Source organism: Mauremys mutica, chromosome 3 (assembly GCF_020497125.1).
Source record: "Mauremys mutica isolate MM-2020 ecotype Southern chromosome 3, ASM2049712v1, whole genome shotgun sequence".
NCBI classification, from domain to species: Eukaryota; Metazoa; Chordata; order Testudines; family Geoemydidae; genus Mauremys; species Mauremys mutica.
Window position 1 is genome coordinate 206,123,436 of NC_059074.1, and position 20,178 is coordinate 206,143,613.

The following is a 20,178-nucleotide window of genomic DNA, read 5'->3' on the forward strand; positions in this document are numbered from 1 at the left end:
CATGGATTTTTCCCTGATGTCTTCAGCTTCTCTTATCAATTTTCTACATTTTTTATTTTCTAATTTATAGAATCATAGCAATATAGAGCTGGAAGGGACCTTGAAAGATCATCAGGATTAGCCCCCTGTGCTGAGGCAGGACCAAGTAAACCTAGACAGCTGTATGTCCAACCTGTTCTTAAAAACCTACAATGATGGGGATTCCACAGACTCCCTTAGAAGCCTATTCCAGAACTTAACTAACCTTGTATTTAGAAGTTTTTCCTAATAGCTAACCTAAATCTCCCTTGCTGGAGATTAAGCCTGTTACTTCTTGTCCTACCTTCAGTGGACATGGAGAATAGTTGATCACAGTCTTCTTTATAACAGGCCATAACATATTTGAAGACTGTTATTAGGTATCCTCTCAGTCTTCTTTTCTCCAGACTCAACATGCCCCAGTTTTTTTAGCCTTTCCTCATAGGTCAAGTTCATTCTTGTTGCTCTCCTCTGGACTCTCTCAAATTTCTCCATATCATTCCTAAAGCATGGTGCCAAGAAATGGACAGAATGGGAAGGCAGCTGAAATCTCACCAGTGCTGAGTAGAACAGGACAATTACCTTACATATGACATTCCTATTAATACACCTCAGAATAGTATTAGCCTTTTTTGCAGCTGTGTCACATTGATGACTCATATTCAATTTGTGGTCCACTGTAACTCCCAAATCCTTTCCAGCAATACTACCACCTAGCCAGTTATTCCCCATTTTGTAGTTGTACATTTGATTTTTCCTTCCTATGTGAAGAACTTTGCACTTATCTTTAATGAATTTTATCTTATTGATTTCAGACCAATTCTCCAATTTGTCAAAGACATTTTGAATTCTAATCCTGCCTGCCAGAGTGCTTGTAACCCCTCCCATCTTGGTGTCCGCTGCAAATTTTATAAGCATACTCTCCAATCCATTATCCAATTTCTTCAGAGAAATTTGAATAGCACTGAAACCAGAACTGACCCCTGTGGGACCCCACTGAATATGACCTCCCAGTTTGACAGTAAATCATTGATAACTATTCTTTGAGTATGGTCCTTTGACCCGTTGTGTACCCACCTTACAGTAATTTAATCTACATCACATTTCCCTAGTTTACTTGTGATAATGTCATGTGGGACTGTGTCAAAAACATTATTAAAATCAAGTGATATCATATTTACTGGTTTGCTTCCCTCCATGCCCCCCCCATGCACTAGGTCAGTATCACCGTCAAAGAAGGAAATTAGGTTGGTTTGGCATGATTTGTTCTTGACAAATCCATGCTGTCTATTCTTATAACGCTATTATCCTCCAGATGCTTACAAATTGATTTTTTAATAATTTGTACCAGTATCTTTCCAGGTATTGAAGTTAGGCTGTCTGGTCTATAATTCCCTGAGTCCTCTTTGCTCCCCCTTTTTGAAGATACGTTCTATGTTTGCCTTTCTCCAGTCCTCTGGGACCTCACCCATCCTTCAGGAGTTCTCGAAGATAATTGCTAACAGTTCTGAGGTTGCTTCAGTTAGTTCCTTAAGTATCCTAGGATGAATTTCATCAGGCCCTACTGACTTGAATACAACTAACTTTAAATATTCTTTAACCTGTTCTTTCCCTATTTTGGCTTGTGTTCCTTCCCCATTGTTGTTAACATGAATGGTGTTGAGTATCTGGTCACCATTAACCATTTTAGTGAAGACTGAAGTAAAATAGGCATTAAACACCTCAGCCTTCCTGATGGCATCAGTTATTAGCTCTCCTTCCACTCTAAGTAGAGGACCTACACTTTCCTTCATCTTTCTCTTGCTCCTAATGTATTTAAAGAACCTCTTCTTGCCTTTTATGTCCCTTGCCAGGTGGAATTCTTTTTGTACCTTAATGTTTCTGATTTTGTCTCTGCATGCTTATGCTATTCTTCTGCACTCCTCCTTAGCAGATCACCCATGTTTTCACTTTTAACTCTTTCCAAAACTTTCCTGTGTGCCATACCTGTTTACCTGCTCAAGGGATTGCTTGGCAATTGACTCAATAAATAAATCTCATGGTTTAGCTCCACCCCTTCACTCATAGGAAGGGATTAATCACTTAAACTTCAAACACTGGCTCTGAGGGTTCCAGCCATACTGTTTATTTGAGAGAGGAAATGAACAAGAGGCGATAAATTATAGGTATATGGAATAACAAACAATATAGAGAAGGTAATTAGGTGCTCTTATTTACCTTCTCATAACACAACAAAGGAACCTGCAATTATATTCTAAACTCTTTGGAGGGAACATGTCTTTTGGGGGTGTGTGTGTGTGTGTGTGTGTGTGTGTGTGTGTGTGTGTGTGTGTGTGTGTGTGTGTATACAGTGCCTAGTACGATGGGATACTGGCCCATGACTTGGGCTCCTACTGCCACTATTAATAAATGAAACCGAAAGGCAACAACTTATAAATGAATAAAAGAAAACATTTTTCTACACAAGGGATGACTGACCTGTGGAACTCTTCTCCATAAAATATTTTAAAAGGTTTAGACATGTAGGGTCAAATTATCCGCTAGTGTACATGGGCAGAATTCCTTTGAAGTCAGTGAGTCTGTGCAGATTTACACCAGTAGAGAATGTGGATGATAATATCCCCAGTTACACTAAATAGGGTTAAAAAAGGTTCAAAGGGACATAAACCCTCATGCTTCAGAGCGTAAGCCAGCTACCAACTCTTGGGGTTAGAAAGAACTCTTGCCCTTTGGGCAGGTTATTCCATAACTGTGCACTGCAAGGTTTCTTGCACCTTCCTCTTGGAGCGCTTCATGCTGATGACTGTCAGACATAGGATTCTAAAGAGTAGATGGACCATGAGTCTGATCCAGCAATTCCCATAGTCCTAGAGCTTGTAATTCTACTCCTAGATCCACTCAGGATGCCAACCTAAGCTCTCAGATGTGCTGGTGTCAGCATTTTTGTAGTGAGCTATGGTTTTATAGTGTGGTTAGTAGAACATTAGCAGCCTCCATAAAGAGCAAAACTCTAGATGATGGTGTCAGAGCACTGGAAGTTTTATGAACAATAGGTGGGGACAGAGAAATAATACATAGAGAATGAGAAATAGTAGAAGTATGGGCATAATATAGCAAAATGTTGAATGAGATCTAGGAGGATTAGAGCAAGGAGGTGATAGTTCTCATCTATGGGTCTGACCCAAAATCCATTGCAGGTAATAAGAGACTTTTCATTGACCTAACTGAGCTTTGGATCAGGCCCTATATGACTCTGGGGTAACTGGCCTATTGCATTCAGTTCCGGGTGCCAGATATTGCCAAATCAGAAGAAGTTCAAGAAAATATCAGCAAAAATAACAAGAGGGAGTGAATTATGAAGTAAGACTAACCTGGCAAAACGGGAATAGGTTGGCTAAGCAACAACTATTATCCATTCCTTGTTACTCTAGTATCAATATACAAAGAGTGAAAACATAAAAAGGATGAGAGGAATTATTTAGTGGGGAATAGAGGGTAACTGGTATGAAAGTAGAAAGGGGGACATTTAAGCAGAAGAACTTAATGACAGTGAGATTTATTTGGCTGTTAACGCACTCCCAAAGGAAGTTTTGGAAGTCCCATTAGTTAGGGCTTTAAAAGCACTAGCAAATGTGTGGTATGGAGCAATCTTTCATTGGCAAGGGGATGGAATGGGGGTGGTCATTTGGGAGGAAGTATGGTCTTGTGATTATGGCACTCGGCTGTGAGTCAGGTGACTTGGGTTCAATGGCTGGATCTATCTCACCCTCTCTTTATCAATGTTGGGCAAGTCAATTAATCTCCCTGTGTCTTAATTCACCATCTGTAAAATGGAGATAGTACAACCTCTTCTGTCTAGTCTACTAGGACTGTAAGCTCTTCAGGGCAGGGTCTGCTTCTGACCATGTATATGTACAGCATCTATCACAAAAGGAGTACTGATCTTAGGGCTTGTCTACATGGCACAAATGAGTCTGTAATAAGATATTCCACAATAGCTCTTTCAGAATCGTTCCTGTGTGGACACTCGTATTCTGGAATGAGAGTGTCCACATGAGGAGTTATTCTGGAATAGCTACAGTGCATTAAATTCACACTTCACCTTATTCCAGAAAAACTTCCCTATGTAGACAGGCCCTTAGCTGGTGTCTCTAGTTGCTAGTAATAGTCTGATCTAATAGGTCTTTTCAATCTCTGGTTCTGAAAGCTAAGATTGGAGAATTAATTTCAGATAGATCAGCAAGGTCAGTAAAGAGCAAGGGTGTACTATTGTTGTGTGATGGATCCTAGTTTTAAACCTACTCATTGGAGAAAGGGTTAGATATCCAACATCCTGTAAAAAAAAATAGACTGAGGGAATACAAGATGTGTATAGATCTGTTGACCCATTCTCAAACTCCAGTTAATGAAAATGCAATGGAAAGGCAAATTTAAGAGCCTGCCGCGCCATGGAAAGTTGACCCCAAAAGACTGGTGGAAACCAAATTCTATCAAGCTTCAGAATCTTTCTTTAATCACAAGGGGTAAAATTTTCAAAAGAACCTAAGAGACTTAGGAGCCAAAACCCCACTGATTTTCATTAAATACTTCGAGCACTTCTTTCTTATGCCAGTTAAACAAACACGTACCACTGTGTGCAGTCTGAGCTTTCACTAGCTATACCAGTGTATCTCCTGTCCATTAATTTTGCCACTCTGTCTCCGAGTGTGTATGAAATGTGTGCTGTATGTTGCATTTTATCCATTAACAAAATGCTTTATAATTTAGTTTTATAGATTTATGCCTGATTTTCAGAGCTGCTGAGCAGTTCCCCAGGACCAAATAAAAACCAGTTCCTAAGCATGGGTTTTTCAAAAATATTCACTCATTGAGTCTTTTTCAAAACCCACCCATAAGCTGTATTGTTCAACTAGTCACCGTTTTTTCACTGAAACATTTTTTTTCCCATGAGAAATGAAAAATGTTAGTGAGAAATTTTCATTTTGGTAGAAATGTTCCAATTTTTCAATAGAAAATTGGAAATTAAGCAACATAAAATGTTGTGGGGTTTTTTTTCAGTAAAATAAATAAATAAAATATTGGTCTCTGTTTTTCATCAAAAAACAAACAAACAAACAAAAAAATGTGTGGGACGGTTAGAAAAAATATATATTTTTTAAAAATGCTCAAAAATAATTGAGATTTTTTTCAACCACATCTCTTCTGTTGGAATAAGTCTGGCAAGTCTTGTCAATGACTGGTATTCAGCGTTTCATGAACCTTAAAAATAAGATTCATCCCAGCCCAGTCCCCATCTCTGTATAGTACAAAGCATCGCCACACAATATGGTGTATTTTTCAGGCTCAGACTAAGAAAGGGCCTGGTGATACTAGAGCTGGGTAGGGAAGCTCAGACAGTATCTCCTATCAGTCTCGCATAAAGCCAGTATGTTCTTTCTCCCTCCCTTTCACAAGCACTAAATTCACGTGTAAACAAAGCAAATTACAAATGCCAGACCATTTTCAATGTAATAAACAAGAACAAGAACTTATTAATCATTGCTGACCTTCACTACTCTTCAGGCAAGCATTGTTACTATGGTTAAGGTCAAGGAAAGAGCCACTGAAGACATTGTTAATTAAACAATCAGAGTGAATTTGAACGTCATCCAACAGCACCACATGATGGCATGCGGAGTAAGATATCGGACCATTTAGAAACATTAAGAAAAAGAGAGATTTTGGAAATAATATTTTGGGGTTCTTTTTTTAAATGACACAGGGAAGATAAAAACTAACTCTGCAGCATGTGTAAATTCATCCACTGATTGGAGGTATGTCCATTTTCACCAGCTGAGGATCTGGTTCTGATAATGTACAGGGATATTTATACTGACTTACAGACAATATGTGCTCATGCTTAATTTTTGTTTTGGTGCTTTCCTAGACATGGAAGGATTTATTTATATATTTTTAATGTAAATGGTTAATATCTATGTTTATTTCCAAGTATTTATTTGTATTGAGGGGTTTTTTTGTACTGTTTGCAAATAGCTTTTTCCTTAAATTCAGATACTAGTTATTTGCTTAACATATGTAGAAGTGTAGAAGTCAAAATTCAAAAAAGATTCAGAAAAAAAATATTTAATCACCATTTACTTTTAAGCAGTGTCAGGCATCATGAAATACTGAACTCTTTGCAAAAGACATACACCCAGATACACTATTATTAGTGCTTGTGCAATCTGGTGAATTGTTTTATCATTTCTCCCACTGTAGATTTTTATTTTTAATTAGGGACATTTTGTGCTGGTTTTTGGGAGGAGGAAAAAATAATTTTCAGTAGTTCCTTATTAAAATCTCATCCTTATAACCCGAGTTATACTTTATCCATTATACCATAAGAGATACAGGCCTTGAGAATAAGGTAGACCACTCTGATGTGTGTATTACTGTATAACTCTTACGTTCTTTAGTAAGACTAAGGGTATGTCTACACTACCCGCCGGATCAGTGGGCAGCAATCGATCCAGCAGGGATTGATTTATCGTGTCTAGTTTATCGTGTCATGGCGATCGGGGAAGGTCCCGGATGACTGGAAAAAGGCTAATGTAGTGCCCATCTTTAAAAAAGGGAAGAAGGAAGATCCAGGGAACTACAGGCCAGTCAGTCTCACCTCAGTCCCTGGAAAAATCATGGAACAGGTCCTCAAGGAATCAATTCTGAACCACTTAAAGGAGGGGAAAGTGATCAGGAACAGTCAGCATGGATTCACCAAGGGCAAGTCATGCCTGACTAACCTAATGGCCTTCTATGATGAGATAACCGGCTCTGTGGATGAGGGGAAAGCAGTGGATGTGCTATTTCTGGACTTTAGCAAAGCTTTTGATATAGTCTCCCACAGTATTCTTGCCAGCAAGTTAAAGTAGTATGGGCTGGATGAATGGATGGTAAGGTGGATAGAAAACTGGCTAGATGGTCGGGCTCAACGGGTAGTGATCAATGGTTCCATGTCTAGTTGGCAGCCGGTATCAAGTGGGGTGCCCCAAGGGTCGGTGCTGGGGCCAGTTTTATTCAATATCTTCATTAACGATCTGGAGGATGGTGTAGACTGCACCCTTAGCAAGTTTGCAGATGACACTAAACTGGGAGGAGTGGTTGATACGCTGGAGGGTAGGGATAGGATACAGAGGGACCTAGACAAATTAGAGGATTGGGCCAAAAGAAATATGATGAGGTTCAGCAAGGACAAGTGCAGAGTCCTGCACTTAGGACGGAAGAATCCCATGCACTGCTACAGACTAGGGACCGAATGGCTGGGCAGCAGTTCTACAGAAAAGGACCTAGGGGTTACGGTGGATGAAAAGCTGAATATGAGTCAACAGTGTGCCCTTGTTGCCAAGAAGGCTAATGGCATTTTGGGTTGTATAAGTAGGGGCATTTCCAGCAGATCGAGGGAAGTGATCATTCTCCTCTATTCAGCACTGGTGAGGCCTCATCTGGAGTACTGTGTCCAGTTTTGGGCCCCACACTACAAGAAGGATGTGGATAAATTGGAGAGAGTCCAGCGGAGGGCAACAAAAATGATTAGGGGGCTGGAACACATGACTTATGAGGAGAGGCTGAGGGAACTGGGATTGTTTAGCCTGCAGAAGAGAAGAATGAGGGGGGATTTGATAACTGCTTTCAACTACCTGAAAGGGGGTTCCAAAGAGGATGGATCTAGACTGTTCTCAGTGGTAGAAGATGACAGAACAAGGAGTAATGGTCTCAAGTTGCAGAGGGGGAGGTTTAGGTTGGATATTAGGAAAAACTTTTTCACTAGTAGGGTGGTGAAGAACTGGAATGGGTTACCTAGGGAGGTGGTGGAATCTCCTTCCTTAGAGGTTTTTAAGGTCAGGCTTGACAAAGCTCTGGCTGGGATGATTTAGTTGGGTTTGGTCCTGCTTTGAGCAGGGGGTTGGACTAGATGACCTCCTGAGGTCCCTTCCAACCCTGAGATTCTATGACCCCCAAGCACTCTCCCATAGACTCCTGTACTCCAGCTCGGCAAGAGGCGCAGACGGAGTCGACAGGAGAGTGTCTTCACTGCAGTAAGTAGATCTAAGTACGTCGACTTCAGCTATGTTATTCATGTAGCTGAAGTTGCATAGCTTAGATTGATTCCTCTCCCCCCACCCCCACCCCCCAGTGTAGACCAGGGCTAAGGGGAATAAAGTAGGTATAGAAGTAATCTATAGACTATGGGCAATGTTTAGTGGTCAGTATTTTTAAGGGTTTGGCTGCTCTCAAACTTGGAGTGGTATAACTTAAACTAAACTGTAATGAAACTGGATTAAACCAAAATAAGTACTGGTTGAACATAACACCTTTAGTCAATTAGGAACAGGTTTAATCTAAGCTGAAATAAGACACTTTTAAATTGAAATAGTGTTTACACAGGAATTTGCACTGACTTAACTAAACCAATCTAATACAACCAGTTTCACTAAACCTGGGTGGTTTGTGTATAGACAAAAGCTAATGCGTGTCTTTAAATAAGAAAGCAATAATATAAGAGGTCTGTGATTCGCTCACTGGAGCATAGGACGTTCCAGATCACTCTGAGGTTACATGCTCATTGAAGAACATTGTCATCCACATGACTTTATAAAAACAAAATCTTGTCAAAAATGCACATGAACATACACATGAGCACAGCAGAAAACTTTCAAGCTATGTATATTGTGGCATGAGGAGAAAAACATGGGGAGAGGGGGAACCAGCAGATGGTGCATTCAGGAGGCTTGTGTTGGGAGAAGAACATGAACTCTGAGACCACCTTGACAGTGATGGGTGATGTGTTGGATGACAGCTAGGGAAGATTTTGGTACTGCTGGGTTCTGGCACTGAGGCTGGAAGTGAGCGTAGAAATGAATGCTTCCAGGCAGACATGGGTTTTCATTGCACGGATGCCTTACAATCCATGTAGAAGTCATTCTGTTCACCTCCTTGTCGGGCAGCCACTGTAGGTTATCTTGAGGGCTTTCTCTTAACCACATCTTATACCTCATTGGGTTGCTGAGTGGTTAAGCATTGGTCTTGGTGCACCTCCTTTTTCTACTGGAACCCATAGCGCTGCTGAAGGAGGCTGGGTTGTCGCAAACATCATCTTGCCTTGCTATAGGAGTGCTGCTGCTTTTGTCATGGTCTTCCAAATCAGGAGAAAGGGAGGGGCTAGGGGGCGACCTTCGAAAATAAAAATGTCATTTTTCAACATCAGAACAGCCGTCCATAATATTTAAGCCTATTATTTCCAGCATCCTAGAAGTATTTCTGCCGTTTTTCTGTCTTCACTTTAAAGGAAGGACTACATCATCATTCTTCCTCCAACCAGACCCACTTCTGAGAGATCCAAGAGAACCACGGTCATTATAAAAGTGTTCCCTAGTTCATATATATTTTGCATTTATTGGATGGAACAGCCAGGTTACTTTGACAAATCCTGCATTGACACCTGGCAAACCCAGGCACGGTGGCAAAAATGCCTCACCAACATTGTTCCGTTGTGCACATGCACTTCTGTATTTTCAGCTTCTTGGGCAATGGTATGTTTGTGGAGCAGTCACAGCGATAAGGATACATTTGGACTGAAACCTCTAAAATGGCTTATCACCACACCTACTGGTGTGGATCAGAAAATGATGGTGGGACCTGGGAGGAGAGTGGCTTCTCCTTAGCTTGGTGCAAAAGAATTTGCCACGGAGACAGTTGGTGATAGGGGAAAATTAAATAGAAGATCAACTATTATTTTAATTGGATGTTAGTGGTGTGATGCTGGCAGACCAGATGCCAGCTCATGCCAAGACCGCTAGGCCTCAACTGAACACAGACGAATGCAGAGCTGGAAACCAGTCTGGTTCCCTGGTGTGTTAATGTTGTTAAAATAGCTGTTAGGGTTACAAAAATGTATTACTTTATGAAATGCTTGTAGGATGCTGCCTGTATTAATCTCACTTAACCTCTGTACCCCATGTTATCGGGTTATACTGAGTGTTTACATTATAAACCTCTGTAACTGTGCAACTCACCAAGCAGGAAAGAAGCATTAATGTGAAGCCTGGCTTCCGACAGAAGGTGTTAGGTGCTGCACACAAGAAGGCCCTTTGAAACCAGATGAGCCATTGTGGAACATTATATATTGCTTATTCTAGAAGCTTCTACCACCCTTTTGAAACCTAAGGCTGTAACTCATGTGTGTGTGTGTTTCCTTGCTTTAACCTTGTAAATAATTCTCATTTTTTTTCTAGTTAATAAATCTTTAGTTAATTTATTATAGGATTGGCTGCAAGTGTTGTCTTTGGTGAAAGATCTAAGGTGCAATTGACCAGGGGTAAGTGACTGGCCCTTTGGGACTGGGAGTAACCTCAATATTGTGATTTTTGGCGTAGGGGATCATCTATCCCAAAGGCAGGCCTGCCTGAGTGGCAAGACAGGTCGGAGTACCCAAGAGGACTGTCTGTGAAGCTATGCTAAAGGTATTCTATTGCTAGAGGAGTTCACACTTGGTTGGTGAATCCAAGTATAGAACTTCCAACCAGTTTGGGGTTTTGTGCCCTGCTTCTTAACAGTCTGCCCAGAGGTTGGTACTCATGCTCCTGAGCCCACTCCAGACAGCTTGACGGTGTCATTAGTGGGACGGGACTCAGCAATGATTTGTTTCGTTGTTAAATGTATGGATCGCTAATTTTGTATACTGAGGTCCTCTTTTCTCTATTTCCTTAATCCCCTCTGATGTGGCTTCTATTTGCACTCTGCTGAACCTGCCCTCACCTACGTCCCTAGGACCTCTTTGCTCAGTCTAAGGGGCTCTTCGGTATTCAGCTCCTTGATCTTTCTGTTGTCTTTGACACAATTATTTGATTGTTGACTGATCCTTGGGTTTGTCTCTACTCTAGGCTTCTGTACCTCTGCTTTCGTTCCTTCTTGTCCAACATCTGCATTGGTGGTTCCATAGCCTCCTCTCTCCTCCTCCCTGCTGGTGGCTCCCAGTACTCAATCTCCTGGTACTCTCTAGGCATCCTTTCCTACATCTAGGATTTCATTTTCCACCTCCATGTGGATGATTCCCATCTCTTTCTCTGCCCCGATTCTTTCTCTAGGAGTCCAATGCAAGTTTTGTCATTAACTCATATGGAAGCAGATCAGACACCAACTGTCCTCTCTCACAACTCAGTTTGTGTCCTGGACATCTTCTGGGTGTTCTGTTGCCATCTTAAACTCAGTGATCCTTAGCCCTTTACAGGCTGCTTTGGGCTCCTATGGCGGTGCAAATTAGACTTAAGGGATGATTCCTCCTGCATAAGGAGAACCTTCATCGTTGAAGCCTGCTGTTGGGCTCATAAGCCAGCCCCATTCCTGATGTTGGGGGAAGAATATGAAGAGTGGACGTGGCTAGAACATCTCATGGTCCTGGCTATTACCAGATGCTACATGGTCCCATGGATTGTTGAGAGCTCTGAGTGTGCAGTTCAGGGCACTGGGCTCCATCAGGGTGCTGTTCCATTCCATGCCTGTCTGCAAAAATCTGCACATTCAATGAGAAATTCCACTCATTTTGTTATCCATGCACACTCAGTAGAATGGTGACTGATTGCAACTCATTTTACACACACACACATATCGAGCCAATACAAAAGTAGAGCTCTAGCTTTGTAAATATCCTAGGTCCTGCTGTAATTTTCAGGTAAAAGACAGTGCATTTGCCTAAAACATATCTTTGAAAAACCTTATTTGGATGAATCATATTGGATTTCACCAAACCTCTGAAAGAGATACAAAACTGTTAAAGTGCCAAAAACTTTTTAATAATTGACTCCGTCTCTGCTTTCCTCATGGACCTGATACTTATTCACCAATATTTCAGTGCTCCATTAATATATAAAGATTAAATAAGTGAAAAATAAGTTACCTGGATAATTCTTGGATAGTCAAAAATGGGTTTAAGTGAAAAACAAAAAATTAACAAGAGGTTGAAACCTAACTTGCCATAGCCAACATCACAGTGTGAGTCAGCTATGTCGTGGCAAGGTTTGATACAAGATTTAGCAACATTCAAAATCTTCCTGATGGCAAAAACTGGAAAGCATTTTAACAGGCATTGGTTCTCGTAGAAGTGATGTCGCAAATGTCAAATCCTGAATTTAGAAAATGAGCTACAAAGCGCCTCCATTGAAACAAGTCAGATGAAAGTGAATTTTTTTCCCTGAATGGGCGAGTGTGAGGAAAAACTGGATGGCCTGGGAACCAGATCAAAAAGAAATAATCTTTGTACTCTGGACACAACAGAGGATTTGGAAGGTGAAGATGCCATAATTGTCTTACCAAAATGCTCTCAGGCTTCCTCAAGTTAGAGTCATAGCTCTGTCCAGATGGTATAGAGTGTACACAAAGAGTACTTCTGCAAGGCGAGAGCATAAGAAACCCAGGGGTAACATTTTCAAAACCATCCAGGTACCTAAGTCCTATTTTCAAAAGTGATTTAGGTCTAGATGCTCATAGGTATTTAGGCACTTAAATCCCATGGATTTCAATAATAGGCACCTCAATACCTTTGCTCTGGGCCCCAGGTGCCTGTCACTTTTGAATATGGGCCTCAGGTTCCTGTGTCATTTGAAATTTTTGCCCCAGGACTTTAATATTAAAACAGTTGAAATATAATGAAGCTATTCCTGATGAATGCAGCTGGAGAACAAGGTGAGTGGAAATATAATGGTATCATGATTTCAGTCATTCACTTCATACTGGGTCAGACCAATTGTCCATCTAGCCAAGTTTCCTGTTTTCTGACAGTGGCCAATGCCAGATGCTTCAGAGGGATGAACAGAACAGGTAATCGTCAAGTGATCCATCCTCTGTCATCCACTCCCAGCTTCTGGTAATCAGAGGCTAGGGAACACCTAGAGCATGGGGTTTTATGCCGACTATCTTGGCTAATAGCCATTGATGAACCTGTCCTCCATGAAGTTATTTAGTTCTTTTCTGAACCCTGTTATAATCTTGGCCTTCACAACATCCCCAGGAAATGAGTTCCACAGGCTGACTGTGCTTTGTGTAAATAAGTACTTATTTTTGTTTGGTTTAAACCTTTCGTTGAGTGACCCTTGATTCTTGTGTTACATAAAAGGGTAAATAACACTTCCCTATTCACTTTCTCCACACCAGTCAAGATTGTATAGACCTCTATCGTATCCCCTCTTAGTTGTCTTTTTTTTAAGCTGAATTGTGACCCGCGGTAGCTAGAGGAGCTCACACTGAAAATGCCAAGGTCAGAGCAGGCTGCAAAAAGGAGAGCAGATTCTCCCAAAACTGGAGGTTAACACTGAAGTTAGGCTCCCAACCAGTCACAAACTATACTCCTGAATCCCCATGCTGGTTATCAAGAAGCTGAAAAAAGCAATCACGCAGCATTCCAGTTCTTTGCATTCCAGTTCTTTATTCCCTTTATTGCATTCCAGTTACTTGGTTCCCAATCATCACATAGGTCCAGTAAAGTGAGAAGTTATTTACAAACTGCTCACAGATACAAAAGTGTCCTCCTGATCCCCAGAGGACCAGCCACGTTACCCGGTCAATATTAATTTGGATCTTACCCAGAATACCATACAATCCTTTAGTGTCTAAAACTAAAGGTTTATTAGAAAAGAAAAGAACATGAAGAGAGTTGTTAAATGGTCAAAGCAACCGGATACATACATCAAACTTTAGAGTCCGTATATCAGATTCTTAGCAGTGTCAGTGAGTTTGCTGGCTTGAAAGTCCCTCTGGAACACATCCACAGCTAGGCTGGGTCATTCGGTCCTTTGTTCAATGCTGCAGTTTGCAGAAAAGTTGCTCCAGAGGTAGGAAGCAGGGTTAAAGACAAAATGGAGAAGATGCAGCTGACTTTTTTAGCCTCTGCCATGAGGTTTCTACTTCCTTTGTCCCAAATTCACAGCCACGGGCATGGAAATACCCTTGGGGGTCCTCTGTCCACAGGCATGTCCCGACATGTCCTGCTGACTCATAGGTGTAACCCCTGCCTTCTCTCAAAGGGTAAAGTGTATAGCTGATTGCCTTTGATAGGCCATCAAGCACTCTGGATAGTGGTGATGCCAGTCTGTCTGGGGGTGTCACCCAGAAACACAGCACAAGTTTGATATACAAATACACCACACATATTTATAACTTGCAATACAAAGATGATATATGCATGATTATCATATTTAGCCAATCATACCTTTACCACTGATACCTTACAACACATACCTTGTAAGATTCATTGCAATTTTATAATATTGGTATCAGTAATATTATAAATAGTCATTCATATTCCATATAGCATCACATGCATAGTTCCAGTCTTTTTAATCTCTTCTCAGATGGAAGCTGTTCAATACCTTTAATCATTTTTATTGCCCTTCGCTGTACCTTTTCCAATTCTAATATACCTTTTTTTGAGATGAGGCAACCAGAACTGCATGTAGTATTCAAGGGGTGGATGTATTATGGGTTTATATAGAGGCATTATGATATTTTCTATTTTATTATCTATCCCTTCCCTAATGGTTCCTAACATTCTGTTAGCTTTTTGGCTGCCACTGCACATTGAGTGGATGTTTTCAGAGAACTATCAACAATGACTCCAAGATCTCTCTCTTGAGTGGTAACAGCTAATTTAGATCCCATCATTTTGTATGTGTAGTTGGGATTATGTTTTCCACTTTGAATTTATCAACATTAAATTTCATCTGCCATTTTGTTGCCTCATCACCCAGTTTTGTGAGATCCATTTGTAACTCCTTGCAATCTGCTTTGGAGTTAACTATCCTCAGTAATTTTGTATTGTCTCCAAATTTTGCCACCTCACTGTTTACCCCTATTTCCAGATCATTTATGAATAAGTTGAACTGCATTGTCACAGTACAGATTCCTGAGGGACACCATTATTAACCTCTCTCCATTCTGAAAACTGACCATTTATTGCTACCCTTTGTTATTTATCTTTTAACCAGTTACTGATCCGTGAGAGGACCTTCCCTCTTATCTCATGACTTCTTGCTTTGCTTAAGAGCTTTTGGTGAGGGATCTTGTCAAAGGCTTTCTGAAAGTCCAAGGACACTATATTCACTGTCTCACCCTTGTCCACATGTATGTTGACCCCCTCAAAGAATTCTAGTAGATTGGCGAGGCATGATTTCCATTTACAAAAGCCATGTTGACTCTTCCCCAACAAATCATGTTCATCTATGTGTGTGTCTGATAGCTCTGTTCTTTACTATAGTTTCGACCAATTTGCCTGGGACTAAAGTTAGGCTTATTGGTCTATAATTGCCAGGATCACCTCTGGAGCCTTTTTAAAAAATTGGTGTTACATTAGTTATCCTCCAGTCATCTGGTATAGAAGTTGATTTAAGTGACAGGTTACATATCATAGTTAGTAGTTCTATAATTTCATATTTACTTGTATCAGAAAACTCATTCTGTACTCAGTGAGTAAGTAGTGCTGTAGGCTGGAGGACGATACACTGGATTTCTCCATACAAAGCAAAGAGGTGGAAAATCCCCACTTTAAGTTCAAGAGTTCGGCCTTAATCATGGAGTCGTGACTGGCACCTCTGTAACTGGGCCAGGGCTGGAAGTCTTTAGCTTTTGCTCAGTCTTCACTCAGGGAAAATTCCGATTAGGCTGAAATCTGAGAGATACTCGCATATTTTGGGACTTCATCCAATTACTTCCATTGGAGTTTTGCCTGAATAATGATTTTTGCTTATCTATTAGAATGAGTCTTTACCTAGGAGAAGACTTTAGGATTTGGCCCTTCCTGTGTAAATAACCCTTACACATTTACCTGAGTGTAATAATTTTGCACTGACAACTCATGTATTTATCTGTGTATAAAAACTCCACGCCAACTACCGAGGTGAACAGGGCTACTCATAGCTATTGCTTCCGGCTGTCTGAAGACAAACGACAGGGCATCAGTTACATGCAGCCTCATTTTTAAGGCCATCTGAGGTGTAAGAATGTTATTTTAAAATGAAAGTTGAGATTCTGCTGTCATCACATGACTCCAGAAGCTGGGGTCATAGGCACATGTCTATCATGACAATGCCTTAATCGGGTCCTGCCTGGGTCTACAGGCGCTGGAGCCTCCCAGCACTGCGGAGCTGTAGATTCCATAGGGAAAGTCTTCCTTCATTCCAGAGAATCGAGAACTGGAGTCATCTTCACAGACAGCATTGGCCTCTGTATTGTTCATCTGCCCCCCTCTCCTTCTGGGCAGCTTTAACCTACAGTGCTTCCCAGCTGGATCTCCACGTGGACATCCTGGAGGGGGCAGCTTGGTGGGAAGTGGCCAGTTGTTCCCAAGTCTCCTAACAAACCTACTCTGGCACAACTCCACTGAGATCTGTCCCCAGTGCAGGAGCCTGTGTGGAGTCCCAGGGAGGACGGTTTGTTACTGTACCATTATTATTATTTATTGGTATCACTGTAGTTCCTTGGAGCCCCAGTCATGGACCAGGGTTCTATTGTGCTAGGCTCCGAACAAACAGAACGGAAAGGCGGACCTTTCGAGAGGGGTAGGGGGAGATCTGCCTGCAGAGGAATCCCTTCTGAATATGTATCTGGAGGGGACACTTTTGCCCAGCTATGCCCTGACTCCTCCCCCATTTATCCAGGCTACCCTCCTTTTTCTGAGGTTGCAGATCTTTTGAAGAGGATGATTTTAATGGTGTGAGAATGGCAGCCAGCTCCTCAAGACAAGGTTTTAGCTTGGGCTTAAGCTTCGGAGGCTTTGTAGAGGGCTGCTACACTCTTTGGCAAGTGAGTGATGGGAGCATATGCCTTAAGGGTACATCTACATTGCAATGGGGATGGACAATAGTGACAGGGGATGGATCACTTGATGATTACTTGTTCTGTTCATTCCCTCTGGGGCATCTGGCACTGGCCACTGTCGGAAGACAGGATGCTGGGCTGGATGGACCTTTGGTCTGACCCAGTATGGTTGTTCTTATGTTAATAAAACACGGAGTCATAGAGCCCAGGCTCCAGCCTGAGGATGAATGTCTATCCGCAGATATCTGCTTTATATCTGTGGACCATTTTTGTGGATTGTGGATGGATGCAGATCCAAATTTTATATATAAAGTCCTGCAAATCTGCGGATATCCACTTTATATCCATGGATCATTTTTGCAGATTGGATGTGGATACAATTTTTATTTTATAGACACACCCTAGGTGGCCTGTATCTCAAGAAAGCCACTGCTCTTCCCTTCCCTTTGGTAAGACATTCACTGGAAGTAAGTGATGAAAAGCATTAGGGATGCTTCCCTGTGTAGCATACAGGAGTGCTCTCCTGTCTCCAGTTCAATTTGCTCCTGCATTTGTGTCTCTCCTGAGCTAGAGAAACACAACCACAGGTGTATGTTTTTATTATTAATTATTTTTAACACAGGAGCATCTAGAAACCTCAGCAGAGATCAGGTGCCATTATGCTGGATGCACATGTAGTCCTGCCTCAAAGATCTTACAGTCTAAATAGATAAGATAGACAAAAGGAGCATTATTAATCCTGTTTCACAGATGGGAAGCGGAGGCCCAGAGAGATTAAGTGATTTGCCCAAAGTCATTGCAGGAACCTGGGCAGTGCTTAATTTGTGCCAGGGCCAAGCCCCGGCACCTGTAGGCTTGGCAGTTCCTAGCCCCGGCACCTCTGCGCCGGCTGCATCAGTTATGAATGTAAAAATATTGTCCGAGCCCCGGCACCTCTTTCATTACAAATTAAGCACTGAGCCTGTGCCAGGTTTCCTGAGTCTCCAGTTTCATGCCCTAATCACATGACCAACCTTCCAGTCTCAATTTTTAATCGTTAACAGGGTATAAATAATTGTTATTCTTTAAAAGGAAAAATAGAAAAGTTTATTAAAAAACAACCTTTCCCTCCAGTGCTGAATAAATGTTTAAAATATTGTTACTCTGTATTCTCTTTTGTTACTCTGAAATGAGTGAAGGTAGATTGAAAACTACAAAGCTCTTAAACCTGACAGCTCTGGAGCAGGCAGCTTCTCTCTCCCTGTAACCAGCTAGAAACTGTTAATTGGTTTTTATGAGATTTTATTCAGGCTGGAAACAAGAGGCAGCACTGGATGATGTAGATGATGGAACTGGCTGGTTTCCTATTGGGCTCAGAATCCGGGTAACATCTCTAACTAAACACTAAAGTGATGTGTTTTCTAAATCTAAACCACGTATATTTAACCTTCAGTGAATCGTGAAAGCACCAGGGGGATAGCTTTAAAATCAATTTATGTCACAGAGAGAGAGAGAAAGATGAACATTTATTAACATCTAATCGTGTTAAGACTTTCTACGCCATATGTCTGAGCAACAGAACATGTGAAATGTGTACTAATTACTACTGCTTGTGTCATGTGTGTATATTTTATATGCAGTCTCTGACCTTTTTGTTAATAACTTCACATTATATTCATTGACCTGAAACAAATTGAATTCAGTGGCACTCACTCAAGAATTGAATTACACAGTCTTCTTAATTGGTCTCTGATTTAAATGTGAAAAAGTAACAGTTTACCACCTGTATTTTTTTTTTCCTGAAGAAATTCCTTTAGTGTGCGGGGGTGTTATTTCAGAACGAACACAGGAAGATAGAGTTTGTGATCAAACAAACTCTGAGACAAGGGTGAACGTTACTAAATGCACCAAACTCGTATCCTGCTCCTTGGTTTCCATTCCAGACTGGGCAGCAGCGAGGGACCCAGGCTGAAACCTGGGGGCGCTGGGCTGATTGGGAAGCATCGCTCCGACGCTGCAAGGTGCTGCTCTCTCTGCGGCGGAGAGGGTTCGGCTTTGTTTCTCCCCAGCTCTTGCGGTGTGATTTAAACCCCGCTGTGAAAACAGGGGGGCTTGGCCACGCCCCACCCCTCACGCCCAAGCCCTGTAGCCGAAGGGAACAATCTCCGTTCAGCCCTGTCCTGCTGCTCCCTGGCGAGCCGGGGCCCACTGTCCCCCGGGAACCTTCGTTCACCCCGGGGAGGCTCCCGGCCCGCGCGCGCTCCACGGCGGAGACAGGCGCGGGCTGGATTCTCCTTCCCCTGCAAAGGGGACTGGCCCCAGGCTGCGCCGAGGAGCCTCGCTCGTTGCTTTTACCGCGGCCAGCTTAAAAATGCAAATGTCATTAGTGCCCTGCTCGCGGCTAAGAGCGCCTCGTGCCAGGCGTTAACCTCCATTAGGGAGGATTACGAGGACGTGGGCGCATTGGCATTTGGTGAGTGTCACTGTGACAGCACTTGCTGCACAAATGCCTGGCTGTCACCGGGAGCTTTATCGCTCGGGTCCCCCGGCAGACTAATAAGCCCAGAAATTACAATTGCCTCCCTGCCGAATCTGTGATAGGCGGAAATAATGATATCAGTGCCCTGCTAATCTCCTTGCCTCGGCGCTTGGCACCAGCCTATTGAGTCACCTGTCAGGCTCCGCTTTGATGAGGCGAATTCAATCTCTCCGCTGTAATGACAATGGAGCCATTTTCATGTTTGGAAATGATTCTGCGGAGGTTTCTCTTTGCTCCGGCTTGGCGAGCCACCCAGGTCAGCGCCTGCAGCCCCTGCCAGGCTGGAAGGAGGCTGGCTGGATTCAAGTGAACACGCCACCTTATTAGCCAGGCGACACTGGAGGCTGATTAATTCTTTTGTTTGCCTGTGCCACAGAAACAAACAGGCGTTTTGTAGACACAGATGGCAGGCAGGGACCTCTCCGGCTCACACACCTATGGACGGACACACACACACACGTCAATAGACACTTCTCACACCCCCAGGCATCTCCCCCCCCACACACACCCACAGACATCCACACACCCGCCTCACAGCCTACACCTCAGCTACAGATCTCTGCCACACCTGGCCAGGCATCACACACACGCCTTCCCTCATGACAGTGTCCCGTGTGCTGGCACTGTCTGTCCCCACTAGCCTGCAGGGAGGGTGTCAGTCACGTGTGTGTTAGTGGCGCCCCGGGCAGCGCGTCTCAATGGGCTGGGCTCGCTGGTTTGAATGACCGTTCGGCCAAAATAGCCCTGTCCCCCGGCGGGTCGCGCTCTGGCTCAGTCTAGTCTCTAGGAAGGTAACTACCCTC

At 42.5% G+C, this 20,178-nt stretch overlaps 1 protein-coding gene across 1 annotated transcript in view; it reads left to right on the plus strand.

Annotated features, from left to right (window-relative positions):
- The window catches only part of LOC123367664 (bifunctional protein GlmU-like), a 130,180-nt gene extending 119,866 nt beyond the window's left edge, over positions 1-10,314 (plus strand). Inside the window, exon 4 of the mRNA XM_045012028.1 lies at positions 9,341-10,314. Coding sequence (XP_044867963.1) covers positions 9,341-9,385 — 45 coding nt within the window. The 3' untranslated portion in view covers positions 9,386-10,314. The remainder of the gene's footprint in view (positions 1-9,340) is intronic.
- The last annotated feature ends 9,864 nt before the right edge of the window (positions 10,315-20,178 follow it).